The 21,761-nt window shown below is 41.9% G+C and overlaps 2 protein-coding genes across 2 annotated transcripts in view; both read left to right on the top strand.

Moving 5' to 3' along the window:
* The window catches only part of LOC106568182 (zinc finger protein GLIS3), a 34,705-nt gene extending 32,576 nt beyond the window's left edge, over positions 1 to 2,129 (top strand). The window contains exons 9-10 of the mRNA XM_014138290.3: positions 954 to 1,136; positions 1,242 to 2,129. Of these exons, the coding sequence (XP_013993765.1) occupies positions 954 to 1,136; positions 1,242 to 1,375 (317 nt within the window). The 3' untranslated portion in view covers positions 1,376 to 2,129. The remainder of the gene's footprint in view (positions 1 to 953; positions 1,137 to 1,241) is intronic.
* A 616-nt stretch (positions 2,130 to 2,745) lies between these two features.
* Positions 2,746 to 21,761, top strand: part of LOC106568181 (transcription factor RFX3) — a 36,376-nt gene continuing 17,360 nt past the window's right edge. The window contains exons 1-5 of the mRNA XM_082960466.1: positions 2,746 to 2,918; positions 17,688 to 17,803; positions 17,877 to 17,971; positions 19,150 to 19,423; positions 20,130 to 20,204. Of these exons, the coding sequence (XP_082816592.1) occupies positions 17,693 to 17,803; positions 17,877 to 17,971; positions 19,150 to 19,423; positions 20,130 to 20,204 (555 nt within the window). The 5' untranslated portion in view covers positions 2,746 to 2,918; positions 17,688 to 17,692. The remainder of the gene's footprint in view (positions 2,919 to 17,687; positions 17,804 to 17,876; positions 17,972 to 19,149; positions 19,424 to 20,129; positions 20,205 to 21,761) is intronic.

Here is a 21,761-nt window from a genome sequence, read left to right on the forward strand (position 1 = left end):
GATCTACATAGAATTACACCTGCACCTACAGAGGGGATTCGCTTATTGACTGTGGAAATGTGCCTGGGGAAAGAAAACAATGGTACAATTCCTCCGGGAAATTTCTACTCTGCAATGAGAGTTATTGTTTGTTTTATTATGAAAAAGTCTATTAAAGAATTGTGTGGGTGGTTTGACATTCTGTAGGTTGATCTTGGCTTATTTCTATCAGTTGTGCGCTGGTGGCTGATGTTCTTCTACGTAGGAAAGAAGAAGCAGCTTCACTCTCAATCATAGCTTAAAATAGATATCACTTTTTTTCCTACTGGACAGCAGCACTTAATGTTGACAAGGTGTTCACACAAGCACGCTGTGCAACGTTTCTATTGTTTTTATATATCAGGTGAATAAGAGTTCTTCAATAAGATGCCATGGTGATTGTAGTGGTTCATAGAACTTCAACTAAGTATTATTACTATTATTACTTTTATCTATACCGTATTTAGAGAAAGATATGACCTCTGGTTTTAATATGTCTATGAATGTATGTTCCCACTGGGCACACACTCGTTGAATCAACATTGTTTCCACGTCATTTAAATAAAGTGTTGTTGAACCAACGTGGAATAGACGTTGAATTGACATCTGTGCCCAGTGGGTTGCCTGTTTGTATATAATGTTTTCATGTTTATTGTTCACCTGCCTGGGGACGTAGATTATGTAAATGAGCTGTTAGCTCTGGTGCAACACATCACTTCTTACTTCTGAGACTTTTATGTTTTGTTGTAAATTGTCCCTGTTCAAATCAAATGTATAAATTAAATTAAAATAAAGCCAAGGCGCTTTTGAAGAAATAAAAATTAATGAAGATGAAAATAGGGTAACATCAGAGAATGAAAACAGATACTACAGTCTCCCCCTTCATCTATTCGGAAATTAAAATAACAAGAAGTACCTGTTCTTTTCCTCCTCAGGTTTTAGTGGTCAGATCCAGATGGTGTACTCTCCATTATACAATAATGGTACACATAAATCCACCAAGCAGACGAACTCCTGTCACCTGATGGAGATCCCAGAGTTTGATGATAGCCTTTCTCCAACATTCACCACTCAGAACAGACTAGACATCTCCCAAAGAGCTCTGTTTGGGCTCACAGGTAATAAAGAGACACAAAGGACAATACAGTACATTACGGATCAACATGCATTCATTTGCATCTATCTTATAATAATGACTCTGTGTGTTATTGTTGCATCCACAGTATATGACCTGCAGGGTGCATCACAGGATCTGCTTGTTAACCCAGTGCCAGTGATGTCAGAGGATGCTTATTTACATGTCAGTGCAGTGGACCGTTGCCCTAGCCAGCTCTCCTGTATCTACACTGAGGGGTGACGTCAGCAAATCTACCTCTTTTCTAAAACAGATACTCTGTAATACAACTCGTACAACAACTATATTGTTCTTCAGCTACATGTTCCTTGACATTGACCTGAGTGTGATGCCCATCTTGGGTGAGAACTGTAGACAAGAGCGGACATTTAGTAGCTTTAATTAAATAGGCAAAATGAACATGTCCACATCACTTATTAACTGATATTGTTCAATGAACATTGTTTTCATCATGGCAAGTCATGATAATTCTGACATCTTTAGATGCTGTCTTCATTCAAGTCAGTATCATCAGATCTCAGAGTCTAAGCCCACAATGAAAGTGCCTCCTAAAGATTGTATACTGAAAACAAATCACAGTTCTGTGGATGCCAATGATATTGAGATTTGGAGGATGTTTTCATGTTTACATTAATTGAATGAATTTGTACAGTTATATCAAAATATTGTCCCTCCTTTTATGGAATTATTCAATGTAAATACCATAAGAAGAACATTGAAGGCGTATGTGTGTTGCTCTTTTTCATGTGTGTTGTTCTTCGTAGCATATGTATTCATTTCATAAAACAGAATGTCCTTCGATAAATCAAATATATTTTTGTGTGAATATGTTGAGGAATCAGCTTTCAATTGTTGTTTTTTAAATAAAAAAAATGTATGATTGAGCCTAGAGAATATTTTAGGTTTTTGTAAGAAGGCATGTCTATCTACTGTTATACATAAATGTGTAATGGAATAAAGCAATTATGTATTGAAAGGCATTGAGGGACCATTATTTAGACAGAAACTATAAAATGTCCCTCAATAACATAGACATTTGTCTAATAGTCTAATCATTTAATGAGATGATGTATATCACTAAAACAATTTTTTTTATATACATGATCTGTCTGTAGCTTTCACGCTTAGATCGTCTTAAAAATCACAGATGTGTGTGTGTGTGTGTGTGCGTGCGACAATGAGAGAGTGGGAGCGGGTTGCCTCCTTTCTTTGTTATCTCAACCACTCTTTATCACCCAGTGGTGCACGGTAGTCCCGCTTTGGGAAAACAACTTGATTCAATGAACTAATGCGATTATTAATACTGTTTTCCATGTTGTAATGTGAGCATAATGAACTATTCTATGACATTATTTTTATCCACAATTTTCATACATTAGATTAGATGAAACATAAACAGTACACTCCTATCCACCTCAATGTTTCCAGACGTCCCACGCACTGCAGCAGAGCCGCTGAGTAAATTGATGATTCTCTATATTTACGATAACATCCTCCTTAATTAATTGCAATACCGCTTATAATACTAAAGCTGGTTTTCTTGTATCATCTTTTTATTTCTCAGCACCACATCCATCCTTGTAGCTCCTCCTACAGAATACTCACGTTAGGTTGCGCCCGGTGAGTTTTACAGCAACTGTTGCCCTGTGAGGCAGCGCCATAGTCACCGTAGTCCTGGCGACTGTAACCCACCAACAACAACAACCTCTCGTTCCATCATTACCACCACACCATCCTCATCCTCATCAACCAGTCCTCAGCCCAGGTTTGAATATACTTACTATTTATACCAGCATGTGTTTTCTCTAATTCACGCCAAATGATTATACTTTATAAAATGTCTACCGTGCTATTTTTGTCATAAGCAAATTCATATCTGCTCTCCTTTATTATATGGTTAGCTAGCTGAGATAACGTTAATGTTATTTCCTTCCAGGTAACGTTAGAAAGCAATGTGCTTATTTGCGAAAGTAGCTAAACTAGCAAGCTAATAAACAACGTTTATACGCAAAAAAAAATGTTTTATGTTGCTAGCTTGCTAACGTTAGCTATCCTATCCGAGTTTGCTGTGGCTCATCGGCCGTGCAATGACAGCTAACGCACGCTAGCTTGTTTTGGCTAACGCTAGTTAGCAACTAGCTAGATACAGTCAGAGCAGGTGTCTGATTTGTGTCTTTCAATGACCATCGCCAACTTCCTGGTATGATGGCTGTCAAGATACCGCACATTTTCAGTAATATTATACGAAATATAGGTAGATACTTGCTTTGGCATTTTAAATCAATTCGAGCTACCATGTTCATTCAGTAATTATTGCTAATTGAGGTTAGCGGTAGCTTCTCCCTTTTGTCTTTGCTTGCTAGCATACACTTGGTTAACCAGCTAGCTTCCTTTGTAGCTAGCGTTGCGGAGCAGGTGCCACAAAGGCTTCGGTAGTTAACCCTGTGTTAAGCGAGAGCGGCTAGCCAAGTTAGCTAGTTAACTACTTTAGCGAAATCTTTCAATGGTTATTGATATCATTTTTGTTGTTGAATGTGTCATCACAATCCATTACCCGTTAACCAGCTAGCTAGTTTCATAAGTCATAACCTATCTAGCTATGGCTAACTAGCCAGTTTGAAATGCCTATGCTATGGCACAGAGCACTAGCTAGCTAACGTTAGAATTGTTTAAACTGATGCAAAAAGTAAAAGAAACAATTGCTATCACATTGACATTTAGCTACAGTTGTAGTGTGTGTGTCAGAGAGAGATGGAATTGTGCTGTGAGCAGGTAGAAGAGTGAAGTTGATACTGTCATCTTGAAGACAAAGCAGAAATAATAAATGCAGTCATCTATCAAATGTCTTCAATTGACAAGTTACATTAGGCTAATAACTGCTGTTTGGCAGATCAAAAACAAACTGAACCTGATGACAGGTGTTTGTTTTTTGTTTAGTTTTTTTTTGTTGTTACTTGTGGGGTTGGGAAGGTAGCTAACTGATGGGTTAATGGCAGTGTAACCACCCTTTTTCAGCTCTGTTCTAGACTCACTGGTCGTGTTCCCCTGCTCAGACGTTGCATGCATCAGCCAATGGTTGTATGTTATGTCATCAACTGTGTCATTGACTGACAGATTGCTATAACATATGACATGGTTGGCTGATAGGTAAAATACCTATCCAGGCGTTGTAAGATCTGGCAGATGTCAGCAACAGCTGGACAGAGGAACGCGCCCACTGATTCAACCAAGCAGGGGAAATTTGCCCTAAAACTTACTGCAATGACAGTCATGTCTCTTTATCTCACAGACATTCATGGCACGGAATACGAGGTTCATAACTTTTGAATATTCAATACTAACTGGGATTGTACCTGGGGTTTTCAGATGTCATTGCGTTAAGGCCTACATTCTCTGACCCTCCTTGAAAACGGAGAGCAGTGTAGAGTCGCCGGGACAATGAAAGGGGCAGCAGACAGTCAGGTTCTTAAAGTGGGAATTATTATTGTATCTGGAATAGACTGGGTGGCTTTGTAGTAATTATCAGGGCTGTATCCCAGTTCTCTCCACCAAAGCATCATTAAAAAGGCTTTGAACACCCTTTTTACTCTCTCAAACCTCTGCAATTTGCATTAAGGTGCACCACAAGTTTTATTAATCTGCAACATGGAAATATCCTAGCCATCTTTGCACTGAATGCTAGTTTGGTGTTTGCTCAGTCAAGAGCGGTGTATAGGCCTGCTGCCCAGATCAAAAAATAAAATATCCTCTCATACTACTCCTTACCGACAGACAATTTTTTACTTGATAAATTATAGGCTACATTATTGTATAGTTGTTCACAGCAAATTGTCAATGAAAGTGTAGAGACACATGGATCTATATAGATTATCAGTTTCCTCCTAGTGATTTTGAGCCTCTTATGTCCTCTTGGATGATCATTATAGATGGATTTGGACCCCTCTGCGAGGAAGGGAAAGCACCAGGTTTCTTTATGTTGCATTATCCTTCTTTAAAGTCAGGTCCACTGGGAGTTCTCTGCAGCCAGCCGCAGCCCTCTGGTCCTGCTAGGGGAGAGGAACAGGTGTGTGTGGAGATGGGTGACAGGTGCACAGTGGGTCTTGGTGGGTCTCCTGACCCTAATTGTTTGTGAGCTCCCTCACATTACCTTCCCCTGACAAACAAGCCAAGAAATGACTCTTATAGTGCCTTCAGAGAGTATTCACACCCCTTGACTTTTTCCACATTTTGTTATTACAAAATGGGATTAAAATGTAGTTGATTGTCTTTTTTTCTTGTCAATGATCTACACAAAATGCTCTAATGTGAAAGTGTAAGAAAAATTCTAAAATTTGTAAAATAGAATAATAATAGGGGGGGTGTGTGTGTGTGTGTGTGTGTGTGTGATATATATCACACACACACACACACAGTTGAAGTCGGAATTTTACATACACTTAGGTTGGAGTCATTAAAACTCGTTTTTCAATCACTCCACACATTTGTTGTTAAACTATAGTTTTGGCAAGTCTGTTAGGAATTGTACTTCGTGCATGACACAAGTATTTTTTCCAACAATTGTTTACAGACAGATTATTTATCACAATTCCAGTGGTTCAGAAGTTTACATACACTAAGTTGACTGTGCCTTTAAACAGCTTGGAAAATTCCAGAAAATGATGTCATGGATTTAGAAGCTTCTGATAGGCTAATTGACTTCATTTGAGTCAATTGGAGGTGTACCTGTGGATGTATTTCAAGGACTACCTTCAAACTCAGCGCCTCTTTGCTTGACATCATGGGAAAATCAAAAGAAATCAGCCAAGATCTCAGAAAAAAAATTGTAGACCTCCACAAGTCTAGTTCATCCTTGGGAGCAATTTCCAAACGCCTGAAGGTACCACGTTCATCTGTACAAACAATAGTACGCAAGTATAAACATCATGGGACCATGCAGCCGTCATACCGCTCAGGAAGGAGACGCGTTCTGTCTCCTAGAGATGGACGTACTTTGGTGCGAAAAGTGCAAATCAATCCCAGAACAACAGCAAAGGACCTTGTGAAGATGCTGGAGAAAAAAGGTACAAAACTATCTATATCCACAGTAAAACAAGTCCTATATCGGCATAACCTGAAAGGCGGCCAAGCAAGGAAGAAGCCACTGCTCCAAAACCGCCATTAAAAAAGCCAGATTACGGTTTACAACTGCACATGGGGACAAAGATCATACTTTTTGAAGAAATGTTCTCTGGTCTGATGAAACAAAAATAGAACTGTTTGCTCATAATGACCATCGTTTGGAGGAAAAAGGGGGAGGCATCCCAACCGTGAAGCACGGGGGTGGCAGCATCATGTTGTGGGGGTGCTTTGCTGCAGGAGGGACTGGTGCACTTCACAAAATAGATGGCATGATGAGGGAGGAAAATGATGTGGATATATTGAAGCAACATCTCAAGACATCAGTCAGGAAGTTAAAGCTTGGTCGCAAATGGGTCTTCCAAATGGACAGTGACCCCAAGCATACTTCCAGAGTTGTGGCAAAATGGCTTAAGGACAACAAAGTCAAGGTATTGGAGTGGCCATCACAAAGGGTGGGCCAAAATTCACCCAACTTATTGTGGGAAGCTTATGGAAGGCTACTGAAGCGTTTGACACAAGTTAAACAGTTTAAAGGAAATACACTCAATTCGTATTTGGTAGCATGTAAACTTCTGACTCAATGGGAATGTGATGAAAGAAATAAAAGCTGAAATAAGTCATTCTCTCTACTATTATTCTGACATTTCACATTCTTAAAATAAAGTGGTGATCCTAACTGACCTAAGACAGGGAATTTTTACTAGGATTAAATGTCAGGAATTGTGAAAAACTGAGTTTAAATGTATTTGGCTAAGGGGTATGTAAACTTCCGACTTCAACTGTGTGTATGTGTGTGTGTGTGTGTGTGTGTGTGTGTGTGTGTGTGTGTGTGTGTGTGTGTGTGTGTGTGTGTGTGTGTGTGTGTGTGTGTGTGTGTGTGTGTACAGTGACTTGCAAAACTTTTCACACCCCCTTGGCATTTTTCCTATTTTGTTGTACAACCTGGAATTAAAATGGACTTTTTTGTGGGTTTGTATCATTTGATGTGCACAACTTGCCTACCACTTTGAAGATGCAAAATATATTTTTGTGTGAAACAAACAAGAAATAAGACAAAAAAACAGAACTTGAGCGTGCTTAACTATTCACCCCCCTAAAGTCAATACTTTGTAGAGCCACCTTTTGCAGCAATTACAGCTGCAAGTCTCTTGGGGTATGTCTCAAAAGCTTGGCACATCTAGCCACTGGGATTTTTGCCCATTCTTCAAGGAAAAACTGCTCCAGCTCCTTCAAGTTGGATGGGTTCCGCTGGTGTACAGCAATCTTTAAGTCATACCACAGATTCTCAATTGGATTGAGGTCTGGGCTTTGACTAGGCCATTCCAAGACATTTAAATGTTTCCCCTTTAACCAGTCGAGTGTTGCTTTAGCAGTATGCTTAGGGTCATTGTCATGTTGGAAGGTGAACCTCAGTCCCAGTCTCATATCTCTGGAAGACTGAAACAGGTTTCCCTCAAGAATTTCCCTGTATTTAGCGCCATCCATCATTCCTTCAATTCTGACCTGTTTCCCAGTCCCTGCCGAGGAAAAACAACCCCACAGCATGATGCTGCCACCACCATGCTTCACTGTGGGGATGTTGTTCTCGGGGTGATGAGAGGTGTTGGGTTTGCGCCAGACATAGCATTTTCCTTGATGGCCAAAAAGCTCAATTTTAGTCTCATCTGACCAGAGTACTTTCTTCCATATGTTTGGGGAGTCTCCCACATGCCTGTTGGCGTACACCAAACGTGTTTGCTTATTTTTTTCTGTAAGCAATGGCTTTTTTCTGGACACTCTTCCATAAAGCCCAGCTCTGGAGTGTACGGTTTAAAGTGGTCCTATGGACAGATACTCCCATCTCCGCTGTGGAGCTTTGCAGCTCCTTCAGGGTTATTTTTGGTCTCTTTGTTGCCTCTCTGATTAATATTACACCCACCACTGCGACCTGTATGCTCTAATCGGCTGGCCCTCGCTACATATTCGTCGCCAGACCCACTGGCTCCAGGTCGTCTAAAAGTCTTTGCTAGCTAAAGCTCCGCCTTATCTCAGCTCACTGGTCACGATAACAACACCCACCTGTAGCACGCGCTCCAGCAGGTATATCTCACTGGTCATCCCCAAAGCCAACACCTCCTTTGGCCGCCTTTCCTTCCAGTTCTCTGCTGCCAATGACTGGATCGAATTGCAAAAATCGCCGAAGCTGGAGACCTATATTTCCCTCACTAACTTTAAACATCAGCTATCCAAGCAGCAAACCGATCGCTGCAGATGTACGTAGTAGAGGTTGACCGATTAATCGGAATGGCCGATTTAATTAGGGCCGATTTCAAGTTTTCATAACAATCGGTAATCGGTATTTTTGGCCACCGATTTGCCAATATTTTTATTTATTTAATTGTATTTATTTTTGGGGAAATATTTTCCCCCAATTTTATTTATTTATTTTTATATTTTTTTTCTTTTTTTTACACCTTTATTTAACTAGACAAGTCAGATTAAGAACACATTCTTATTTTCAATGACGGCCAAGGAACGGGGGTTAACTGCCTTGTTCAGGGGGGATTCGTTTTTGCAACCTTACGGTTACTAGTCCAACGCTCTAACCACCTGCCTTACATTGCACTCCACGAGGAGCCTGCATGGCAGGCTGACTACCTGTTACGCGAGGGCAGCAAGAAGCCAAGGTAAGTTGCTAGCTAGCATTAAACTTATTTTATAAAAAACTATCAATCTTAACATAATCACTAGTTAACTACACATGGTTGATGATATTACTAGTTTATCTAACGTGTCCTGCGTTGCATATAATCGATGCGGTGCCTGGTAATTTATCATCGAATCACAGCCTACTTCGCCAAACGGGTGTTGATTTAACCTCTATGGGCTAGGTGGGACGCTTGCACCTACGTAACAGCCACTGGCAGCCTGTGGCGCGATTTTCAAAACCTTAAAAATCCTATTACTTCAATTTCTCAAACATATGACTATTTTACAGCTATTTAAAGACAAGACTCTCGTTAATCTAACCACACTGTCCGATTTCAAAAAGGCTTTACAACGAAAGCAAAACATTAGATTATGTCAGCAGAGTACCAAGCCAGAAATAATCAGACACCCATTTTTCAAGCCAGCATATAATGTCACCAAATCCCAGAAGACAGCTAAATGCAGCACTCACCTTTGATGATCTTCATCAGATGACAACCCTAGGACATTATGTTATACAATACATGCATGTTTTCTTCAATCAAGTTCATATTTTATTTATATCAAGCTTTTTTACATTAGCATGTGACGTTCAGAACTAGCATACCCCCCGCAAACATCCGGTGAATTTACTAAATTACTCAAGATAAACGTTCACAAAAAACATAACAATTATTTAAAGAATTATAAATACAGAACTCCTCTATGCACTCGATATGTCCGATTTTAAAATAGCTTTTCGGTGAAAGCACATTTTACAATATTCTCAGTAGATAGCCCAGCCATCACGGCTAACAAATGTTGGTTTGGTCCAAAATAATCCATCGTTATATCCGAATAGCAGCGTTTTGTTCGTGCGTTCCAGACACTATCCGAAATAGTAAAGAAGTGTCGCGCGCATGGCGCAATTCGTGACAATAAAATTCTAAATATTCCATTACCGTACTTCGAAGCATGTCAACCGCTGTTTAAAATCAATTTTTACGACATTTTTCTCGTAGAAAAGCGATAATATACCGACAGGGAATCTCCTTTTCGGCAAACAGAGGAAAAAATCCCAAAGGCGGGGGCGGTCGGGTCACGCGCATAAGCCCAGTGTCCCTTGATCGGCCACTTGAGAAAGGCGTTAATGTGTTTCAGCCTGGGGCTGGAATGACGACATTCTGTTTTTTCCCGGGCTCTGAGCGCCTATGGACGACGTGGGAAGTGTCACGTTAGAGCAGAGATCCTTAGTAAATGATAGAGATGGAAAAGAAGTTCAAGAAATGGTCAGACAGGCCACTTCCTGTAAAGGAATCTCTCAGGTTTTGACCTGCCATTTGAGTTCTGTTATACTCACAGACACCATTCAAACAGTTTTAGAAAATTTAGGGTGTTTTCTATCCATATGTAATAAGTATATGCATATTCTAGTTACTGGGTAGGAGTGGTAACCAGATTAAATCGGGTATGTTTTTTATCCAGCCGTGTCAATACTGCCCCCTAGCCCTAACAGGTTAACAAGTACATTTGCGAAACAAGCACTGTCGTTGCACCAATGTACCTAACCATAAACATCTATGCCTTTCTTTAAAATCAATACACAAGTATATATTTTTAAACCTGCATATTTAGTTAATATTGCCTGCTAGCATGAAATTGTGTCACATCTCTAGCGTTCATTGCACGCAGAGTCAGGGTATATGCAACAGTTTGGGCCGCCTGGCTCGTTGCGAACTAATTTGCCAGAATTGTACGTAATTATGACATAACATTGAAGGTTGGGCAATGTAACAGGAATATTTAGACTTAGGGATGTCACCCGTTAGATAAAATACGGAACGGTTCCGTATTTCACTGACAGGAAAAACGTTTTGTTTTCGAGATGATAGTTTCCGGATTCGACCATATTAATGACCTAAGGCTCGTATTTCTGTGTGTTATTATGTTATAATTAAGTCTATGATTTGATAGAGCAGTCTGACTGAGCGATGGTAGGCATCAGCAGGCTCGTGAGCATTCATTCAAAACAGCACTTTCGTGCGTTTTGCCAGCAGCCCTTCGCAATGCATTGCGCTGTTTATGACTTCAAGCCTATCAACTCCCAAGATGAGGCTGGTGTAACCGATGTGAAATGGCTAGCTAGTTAGCCGGGTGCGCACTAATAGCGTTTCAAACGTCACTCGCTCTGAGACTTGGAGTGGTTGTTCCCCTTGCTCTGCATGGGTAATGCTGCTTCGAGGGTGGCTGTTGTCGATGTGTTCCTGGTTCAAGTCCAGGTAGGAGCGAGGAGAGGGACGGAAGCTATACTGTTACACTGGCAATACTAAAGTGCCTATAAGAACATCCAATAGTCAAAGGTATATGAAATACAAATCGTATAGAGAGAAATAGTCCTATAATTCCTATAATAACTACAACCTAAAACTTCTTACCTGGCAATATTGAAGACTCATGTTAAAAGGAACCACCAGCTTTCATATGTTCTCATGTTCTGAGCAAGGAAATTAAACGTTAGCTTTTTTACATGGCACATATTGCACTTTTACTTTCTTCTCCAACACTTTGTTTTTGCATTATTTAAACCAAATTGAACATGTTTCATTATTTATTTGAGGCTAAATTGATTTTATTGATGTATTATATTAAGTTAAAATAAGTGTTCATTCAGTATTGTTGTAATTGTCATTATTACAAAGAAATATTTTTCTTTAAATCGTCCGATTAATCGGTATCGGCTTTTTGGGTCCTCCAATAATCGGTATTGGCGTTGAAAAATCGTAATCGGTCGACCTCTAGTACATAGCACATTAGAATTAGCTTAATGATTATTTGCACAGCTTGATTGTAAAGTTATTGCTGTGATCTGAGGACTCTAGTTCTAAATCATGAGCATCTGAAAGTCTAAATAGCAGCACCCACATGTAGCACACGCTCCAGCAGGTATATCTCTCTGGTCACCCCCAAAGCCAATTCCTCCTTCGGCCGCCTCTCCTTCCAGTTCTCTGCTGCCAATGACTGGAACGAACTACAAACATATCTGAAACTGTAAACACTTATCTCCCTCACTAGCTTTAAGCACCAGCTGTCAGAGCAGCTCACAGATTACTGCACCTGTACATAGCCCATCTATAATTTTGCCCAAACAACTACCTCTTCCCCTACTGTATTTATTTATTTATTTTGCTCCTTTGCACCCCATTATTTCTACTCTGCACTTTCTTCCACTGCAAATCTACCATTCCAGTGTTTTACTTGCTATATTGTATTTACTTTGCCACCATGGCCTTTTTTGTCTTTACCTCCCTTATCTCACCTCATTTGCTCACATTGTATATAGACTTATTTTTCTACTGTATTATTGACTGTATGTTTGTTTTACTCCATGTGTAACTCTGTGTTGTTGTATGTGTCGAACTGCTTTGCTTTATCTTGGCCAGGTCGCAATTGTAAATGAGAACTTGTTCTCAACTTGCCTACCTGGTTAAATAAAGGTGAAATAAATCAAATTAAAATAAATCATGAGCATCTGAAATTCTAAATCATGAGCATCTGAAAGTCTAAATCATGAGCATCTGAAAGTCTAAATCATGAGCATCTGAAAGTCTAAATCATGAGCATCTGAAAGTCTAAATCATGAGCATCTGAAAGTCTAAATCATGAGCATCTGAAAGTCTAAACCATGAGCATCTGAAAGTCTAAACCATGAGCATCTGAAAGTCTAAATCATGAGCATCTGAAAGTCTAAATCATGAGCATCTGAAAGTCTAAATCATGAGCATCTGAAAGTCTAAATCATGAGCATCTGAAAGTCTAAATCATGAGCATCTGAAAGTCTAAATCATGAGCATCTGAAAGACTGTCTTTTGATGCTATTGTTGTTCTACATTGTTAAATAGGACCCATTAGTTATAGGCTAGGCCTATTTCATAGGAACATGCAACCACTGTCGTGTGTGTGTGACTCCCTCTCTTGATTTATATTCAGCCGATTCCTCCCCTCTCCTCTCCATAGATGTTTAAGGCAACACACACACGCACCTCTGTGGACAGAGGACAGGCTGTCAGAAACGGCTAGTTATCAGATCACATTACCACTTACCTGAAGTCAGGTGTAGGGCAAAAATAGGACCATGCCACCTGTTCCCTGGATCCTGTTCCGTTTCCAATCACTTAAAGAGCAGCTGATTAATTCAATTATTCATCCATCCATTTTCATAGCTTAGCAGCATAAACTGGGTGTTTTGTTCTCTTATCTACAGCACAGCAGCCTGTGTACACTACATGTGGATCAGACATTGTTGACTGAACAGGAGACCTTCACATGTTTAAATAAGCCCACCTCTGTCATCTCATTGTGTTTTTACATGACAAGGTGTACTGTATCACTTGTGTAGTCCTGTTCCATAATTGTAAGGGAAAGGGGGAGGCTCGCTCGGGTGGTGCTAACACATGAGCAGATAATGCATTGCTGTAGCTCCGATTTTTAAGGTGTTTACGTGTCCTCCTAATTTGAACGATTGCTCAGAAAACCAGGTGTTTTAATCGGCGCATGCTTTCCTTTGATTATGATCGTACACCGATTTTAAGATAGTTATGTTAACCACCGTATTGTGCTTAATGCCATACTCTGTCTACTACCATAATCATTTTAAAACCACATTATTGGTGTGCATGGAAACGTACTCACTGCCACATAGGTCTAACATGATGCATGCCTCTTTATTTGGGGTTGCCTTTCTTCCACAGTGTTACAACCCCTCTCCAAAACATGTTGTTTCAGGACATTCATCAATACATTTTTAGGTTTTGGACAATCCACTTGCTATCAGTCTCATAGTGGAAATGGATATAGGAGGCATCAGTATTTTAGACTTTCAGCATACTGTATTCATTTTGGTTACACCATTCAAGTTGCACCTTTATTGGCTCTGATAATGTGATGACATCTTGCTCTGATGTAATAGCCCTCCCCATTTCCTCAGCTGTCAGTCAAATGGGGAGGAAGGAGCCGGGAAGGGTGAAGGAGAGGCTACGCGAGTGTTGCCCTCCTCAGTGGCCTTTGTTTCTACGTGGCTTTGTAGAACATGCAGTTGCTCAGTGGAGCACAGCGCTTAAGTGGGCCACAGGGGAGTGAGAGCAGGCTGAACAAAGTGCCTAGGGATGGGGGGTGTAAGGGGCGGCAGGTGCCCTGTTTACATCCAGAAAGTCATTCCTCTCCTTGTCTCCTAATCATCAGGGGTCTCGTCAGGGGCAGGCTGCAGGGAGCAGGTGGGCTTTGTGTAGTATAGTCAGACAGGGCCCTGCACTTTAGCTCTCCTATGGCAGAGTGCATGGAGCAGAAGAAAAATGGAACCTGTAGAGACTAGAGGAGAGCACGTGACCTGCAGGTAACCTCTGGATCCATCACTTAGCCATGTCAGCATCATCTCCCTGGCACCGACTGTCACTGTCAAGTTAGTTTCTGTTGTCTGCTGTGTTCCTAGCATCGCCCTGCGGTCAGGTACCTGGGCTTTTGGAGCTTTTTACACCATGTTGTCAGGCTATCAGCAGAACATATGGAAAGTTAACTGAGAGACATTAAAAGGCCATCAATGAATCAGAGATGGAACAATAAGTGAATGAAGTCATATAGGATTTTCATCTTTACCGGATGCTGAGAGCTCTTCAACATGTTGGAAGTCTTTCTGCCTTGGGTTGTATCAACTGGCTAATACATTACAGAAACAAGGGGAATACTTCAACCCCTGCTGTACCATAAAAGTATAGACTATGTTCCTTCCACTGACTGGTATCAGTTTGAAAGTCGTGACTGACGGCAGAACAACAGCAGCAGAATGTTCTGCCAGTCTCTGGTTCTTTCTGTGAACAGCATAGAACCACCTGTCTGAATCAGTGCTCAAATGTTTCAGTTTTTTAGCAATAAAGGATGGGGAAAAAATCCTATTCAATCCAGCCTCTTGAGTTGAATGGGAATGATGTCGCTCTCTGTGCATTCAGACCACAACACCTGTTAACCTCCGGTATATCACTGAAGATGAACACAGAGAGAGAGAGAGAGAGAGAGATGGTGGAGGCCAGGAGACCCTGGAGAGATGCAGCGCTATTAGGAGACAGGTTAATTAACCAGGAGAGGCTTGGTCATGGAAACTAAGTTGAGCAGAAGAGGGGAGGAGAAGGCGGGAGAAGAGGGGGGCACCGCGGAGGACAGAGGAGGAGGAGGAGGAGAGGTGGCTGTTCTATGATTAGCCTACATGCAGCGTTACTGTGAATGTCTCTCTCTGCCCAAGTCCTCATCTCACTATAGCTCTGTGTGTTCAAGGTTTGGTCGTTAGCCAATAAAGATGGATTCTAAATCACTGACACCCTGCATTTTGGGACATTTATGGATGTGTTCCAATGAAGAGGTGAGAGAAGGAAGTAAAGAAAGGTGGTTTGACAGTGGACATGACCAGATGTTCACAAAATTAACCTAAATGTGTTTGGCAATAAATAAATCAAAAGATGTCTGAATGATACAAAACAGTTGGAAGTTGTAAAGAAATCCAGATTTGTGAGAGCAGAGAATGAAAGTGCAGCTCATTAGGGCTGTTAAATATTAACTGGATTTTATTGCTATGAACACAGAGACAAGAACTCGCTGCTTGGACCACTGACTCATACACTACCTTAGTGACCTGAGTACATTCTGTACAGCTGGCGCCTGTTGCCTGTTGCATGAGTACAGCAGCTATAATATCACAGGTACAGTCAGTGTGATGGGTTCCTAGTACCGTGTGACTTACTGGAGCAATTAGGGTTAAGTGCCTTACTCAAGGGTACATTGGCAGATTGTTCATCTAGTCAGCTCCGGGACTCGAACCAGCGACCTTATTGGTTACTGGCCCAACACTTTTAACCACTAAGCTACCTGCCATTTCTATGGTACTGTGAATGTAAAAGTTAATGTTGTGCATAGACGATTGGTACTGAAGCCTTCTTCCTCTCTTGCCAGGAGCTGAATGATCACTGCTCATTAGTCAACCTGTATATTATTATTATTATTATTATAATAATAATAATATAGTTAATGTCAAATCATCAAGGTTTTCTGTCTCTGTGAGTGATACTGATTTTCAAATCCCAAACCCATGAAAACAAAAAGGAGAGCTGCACATTCTAGGAGCTCAGATGCAATGATTGAATAATCTAATATCCAGCGTTTGGACAGACAAGCTGTCTTCATCAGGGTGTAATGACAAACACTGCGGGTCACTAGTTTATAAAGTTTCAAAGGACACACAGGTGTCTGTGATCATGGCCGGGTGTGGCTTACATTTACATTTAAGTCATTTAGCAGACGCTCTTATCCAGAGCGACTTACAAATTGGTGCATTCACCTTGATGTCATTGGTTGATTTACAGATATAAATAGAACATATAAAAAACATGAATGGATAGCATATAGTCATAGATACAATTTGGCTAAATAGGCCTACAAACATTTACAATGAATATCAAAATCACAAGAATGGCTTCAGATCAAAGTCTACGTTGAGACCGAAGGGAGCAAGGGTCTTTAAATTAAAGATCCAGGCAGCCTCTCGTTTTAACAATAAATTGTCGAGGTCACCCCCTCTCCTAGGGAGGGTGACATGTTCGATGCCAATATAACGTAGGGACAAAATAGTGGTTCACTTCCAAAAAGTGGGCTGCAACTGGGTACGTCAAGTTTTTGCACCTAATGGTGTTACGATGCTCTGAGATACGTACTTTTAATACGCGCTTTGTTTTACCCACATCATTTTTACCACAAGGACAAGTTATAAGATAAATAACTTCCTTAGTGGAGCATGTGATAACACCTTGGATTGGGATCTGTTTCCCTATTTTGGGGTGTTTTGAAGGATCTACATTTATAAGTGCCATTGCATTGAGCACAGCCATTATACCTGTAGTTTCCATCCAGTAGGGGTGCAAATAAACGTTGTGTAGGGATATTCTGGGGTGGTAAATCAGAGTTTACCACCTGATCTCTGAGATTTCTGGAGCAATTCTTGCCGTCTTTTGGATGAGACGTTAAACAGGTGTCCTGACTCTCTGGTCACTAAAAGATCCAATGGCCCTTATCGTAAGAGTAGGGGTGTTAACCCTGGTGTCCTGGATAAATTCCCTATCTGTCCCTCATACCATCATGGTCACCTAATCATCCCCAGCTTACAATTGGCTCATTCATCCCCGTCCTCTCCCCTGTAACTATTCCCCAGGTCGTTGCTGTAAATGAGAATGTGTTCTCAGTCGACTTACCTGGTAAAATAAGGGTTAAATAAATTAATACAAGTGCCTTACGCAAGGGCACATCAGCAGATTTTTCACCTAGTCGGCTCAGGGACTCAACTTTTTGGTTACTGGCCCAACACTTTTTTAACCACTAGGCCACCTGCCATTTCTATGGCACTTCTATGGCACTGAATCTGTGCATAGATGATTGGTACAGAAGCTTACTTCCTGTCTTTCCAGGATCTGAATGATCACTGTTCATTAGTATATAATAATAATATTGGCAAATCATCTAGGATTTCTGTAATATTGATTTTTATACTCCCTGACCCAGACACACTGACACACATTGAGAAGAAGGTTGCTTGTGGAGTTTGTTTAGCCACTGTGGTGCTAGGCCAGAGTTCAGAGCTTGTGGTTCTCTGTAGTCCCCTCCGTCTATGGCTCTGGTGGTACCCAGTTGACCAATGTGTCCTCTCTCTCTCCTGCAGGCGCCATGCAGACCCCTGAGGCAGGCGCTGAATCCGCCTCCACTGTCCACACCGCCGTGCCTGTGCAGCCTGCAGGCTCCGCCCAGCAGGTGACCTCTCAGGTGCCTGTCCAGCAACAGGGTGTGTGTGTGTGTGTGTGTGTGTGTGTGTGTGTGTGTGATTTGAATCTAACGCTTCGATGTGTTGTTGCAGGCCCAGACTGTTCAACAGGTTCAGCATGTATACCCAGCACAACAGGTGCAGTACGTGGAGGAGAACAGCGGTGTCTATACCAACGGGAACATGTGAGTGTTTAGTGTTGTTCACCCACTTTTTGCCACCAGTCTGCTGCAGTGCCACTATACATAGTTGCTTTAATGTATTCTCTGTAGTCAATGGCAACAGCTAAAGTCACTTCGCAGCAGCATTTCTGCCACACAAACATGGCAGGCGCAGGGGATGTACAAGCACAGTGAAGTACTGTTTGAATATGTGCAGTCACCTGGAGATGACCAGGAGTATCTAGAAGTGCTACGGAGTCTTCTCCTGGGCTTGGGGGACAGGATACACTCTCTACTGACTAGTCCAGGCTGTGGCTGTCCCATAGTGACAGACACACAGTCACAGACAGACAGCGGTCTCTGAGGGAGGGGTACAGCCCGGCTAACAGGCGAGCTGAACACAGTCTCACTTCAGGGCAGAACAAGTGAGCTGAGCACACACTTACACACTATCTATTTGAGTCTGTTAACTGTGTGTTAGTGCCACATTCTTGTCTCCTTCTCCACAGAAGTAGAAAAGAGACAGAAGAGACAGAAAAGAGTACAGTAACATCTTCTACATGGAAAAGGGTAGTGGATATTTCTTACAGTTCAGATGATTTGTTAACAAGCATCATGCCAGTGCCCCAAACTTTCCTCCATACCCTGGTGTCTCCCCTTACAGTTTTGAAACTGCAGTAAAAGTGCAGTAACTGCAGTCAACTTTATTTTGGACGCAGTAATTGCAGAATAAAAAACTGTTATTTTGGACACAGCATACTGCAGTTATACTGATCTCTGACTGCAATATTTTTTCGTACGGTCAGAGTTCTGGCATAGGTCTTAAAAAGGGTTGAGAGAGAATACGTTTCTGGTCCACTTGAATTGAGGCCTTGTATCATAAAGGTAGTTGTGTCAAGCCACTGAAGGGTGCCATTATATCAGAGGCCAGGTTGATGGAGGGACTGCAGTCAAAACGACAAACACAGAAAGCTCTGTCAGCACGGCCACTCCTCAGGTGATTTGAGTAACTATGGAAACTCCACTTTCAATAACACAGGAATATTGCATGTCCACGAAGGCTCAGAATGGTACAGCTAATTCACATCCAATAGGCACTCTACAACTCTATTGAAACTTGCCTTTATGTAAAGGGCAATTATCCTGAACCTATTGCTCTGGGGGGGGAAAGTGTAACTTTTTCCTCCATTATTTTTGCCCAGACGGACGTACTCGTACTCCGAGCCCCAGCTGTACAGCCAGAACAGTGGAGGGAGCTACTTTGACACGCAGGGCAGCTCATCCCAGGTGTCCACGGTGGTGTCATCCCATGGCATGGCCAACAACGGAGGGGGGAACGGGGGGCTGACCATGGGTCTGGCTGGGGGGCAGATCATCAGCAGCTCTGGGGCCTACCTCATCGGGGGCAACACCATGGATAACTCTGCCCCCCACCCAGCAGCCCAGACCACCCGAGCCTCCCCAGCCACTGTGAGTGTACGGCCCCCCTCTACTTACTATTCTCTGTCCCTGTCTGTCCCTGTCTGTCCCTGTCTGTCCCTGTCCGTCCCTGTCTGCCAGGCCTCTCTCTTCTGCCTGTCATAATGCATATCTGAAGCCTTTCTTCAGTAACTATAGCACCACTTAGCTACTTCATGTCGGTGTCTGAGAATGTCTGTAATTGTGTTGTCTCCCTATTTCCTGTGGTCTTCTCAGCTAGTACTTCAGTTTTCTATAAACAGAATTTCCTCTTGCGCTGTGTTTTAGCTAAGGTTTAAATAAATAGTCATCTCCACCATAATATCTGTTGGTTCTGCTTTACTGTGTAGCAAAGCGTTTTCGACTTGAGTGCAGTCCACCGCAGTGGATCTGTGCTACCTTCTGGTGGCTGAATATGGTAGTTTCACAGCTTCTGAGATCATTTCTTATATTATTGTGGTGTTAACTTTTTTTCATTGTTTTGCTTGACTTTCAAAAGAAGACGTTATGTCCATGTACAGGCAGACAGACAGTAAATTGAATTTAAGTTTAAACTGAGTTTGCAAAGCTGGGCTTTTAGGAGTAATTTGGGTGATGCTTGCTTTAGGATCTGTCCTGGATTTTCAGATTTTCTATGTGTGTCAGTACTTTCATTGTTCTACTGCAACTTTGTCCTTTGTTGTTTTTGTTTTTCCTTCCATTTTTTTGCTCCTTGGTCTATCAGATTGAAATGGCAATTGAGACGCTCCAAAAGACTGAAGGTTTATCCAGTCAGAGAAGCTCGCTGCTCAACAGCCATGTAAGTCACCACTCTAAACGCCTCACCTTGTCTGCATAGCTGTGCTCCCTCTCTCTTCTAGTATCTCCAGCTTTCTCTCTCTCTCTCTCTTCTAGTATCTCCAGCTTTCTCTCTCTTCTAGTATCTCCTGCTCTTTCTCTTCTAGTATCTCCAGCTTTCTCTCTCTTCTAGTATCTCCAGCTCTCTCTCTCCCTCTCTTCTAGTATATCCAGCTTTCTCTCTCCCTCTTCTAGTATCTCCAGCTCTCTCTCTCTCTCTCTCTTCTAGTATCTCCAGCTTTCTTCCTCTTCTAGTATCTCCAGCTTTCTCTCTCTTCTAGTATCTCCAGCTCTCTCTCTCCCTCTCTTCTAGTATCTCCAGTTTTCTCTCTCCCTCTTCTAGTATATCCAGCTTTCTCTCTCCCTCTTTTAGTATATCCAGCTCTCGCTCTCTCCCTCTCTTCTAGTATTTCCAGCTCTCTCCCTCTTCTAGTATCTCCAGCTCTCTCTCTCTCTCTCTCTCTCTCTCTCTCTCTCTCTCTCTCTCTCTCTCTCTCTCTCTCTCTCTTCTAGTATTTCCAGCTTTCTCTCTCTCTTCTAGTATTTCCAGCTCTCTCTCTCTCTTCTAGTATTTCCAGCTCTCACTCTCTTCTAGTATCTCCAGCCCCCCTCGTCCGCCTCTCTCTCTTCTAGTATCTCCAGCTCTCCCTCTCTCTCTTCTAGTATCTCCAGCTCTCTCTCTCTCCCTCTCTCTCTTCTAGTATCTCCAGCTCTCTCTCTCTCTCTCTCTTCTAGTATCTCCAGCTCTCTCTCTCTCTCTCTTCTAGTATCTCCAGCTTTCTCTCTCTTCTAGTATCTCCAGCCCTCTCTCCCTCTCTTCTAGTATCTCCAGTTTTCTCTCTCCCTCTTCTAGTATATCCAGCTCTCTCTCTCTTCTAGTATTTCCAGCTCTCTCTCTCTTCTAGTATTTCCAGCTCTCTCTCTCTTCTAGTATTTCCAGCTCTCTCTATCTTCTAGTATTTCCAGCTCTCTCTATCTTCTAGTATTTCCAGCTCTCTCTCTCTCTTCTAGTATCTCCAGCTCTCCCTCTCTCTCTTCTAGTATCTCCAGCTCTCTCTCTCTCTCTCTCTCTTCTAGTATCTCCAGCTCTCTCTCTCTCTCTCTCTCTTCTAGTATCTCCAGCTCTCTCTCTCTCTCTCCTCTCTTCTAGTATCTCCAGCTCTCTCTCTCTCTCTCTCTCTCTTCTAGTATCTCCAGCTTCTCTCTCTCTTCTAGTATTTCCATCTCTCTCTCTCTCTCTCTTCTAGTATTTCCAGCTCTCTCCCTCTCTTCTAGTATTTCCAGCTCTCTCCCTCTCTTCTAGTATTTCCAGCTCTCTCTCTCTCTCTTCTAGTATTTCCAGCTCTCTCTCTCTCTCTCTTCTCGTCTCTCCTCTCTCTCTCTCTCTCTCTCTCTCTCTCTCTCTCTCTCTCTCTCTCTCTCTCTCTCTTCTAGTATTTCCAGCTCTTTCTCTCTCTCTTCTAGTATTTCCATCTCTCTCTCTCTCTCTTATAGTATCTCCAGCTCTCTCTCTCTCTTC

This window comes from Salmo salar, chromosome 13 (assembly GCF_965601325.2).
Source record: "Salmo salar chromosome 13, fSalSal1, whole genome shotgun sequence".
Lineage (NCBI taxonomy): Eukaryota > Metazoa > Chordata > Actinopteri > Salmoniformes > Salmonidae > Salmo > Salmo salar.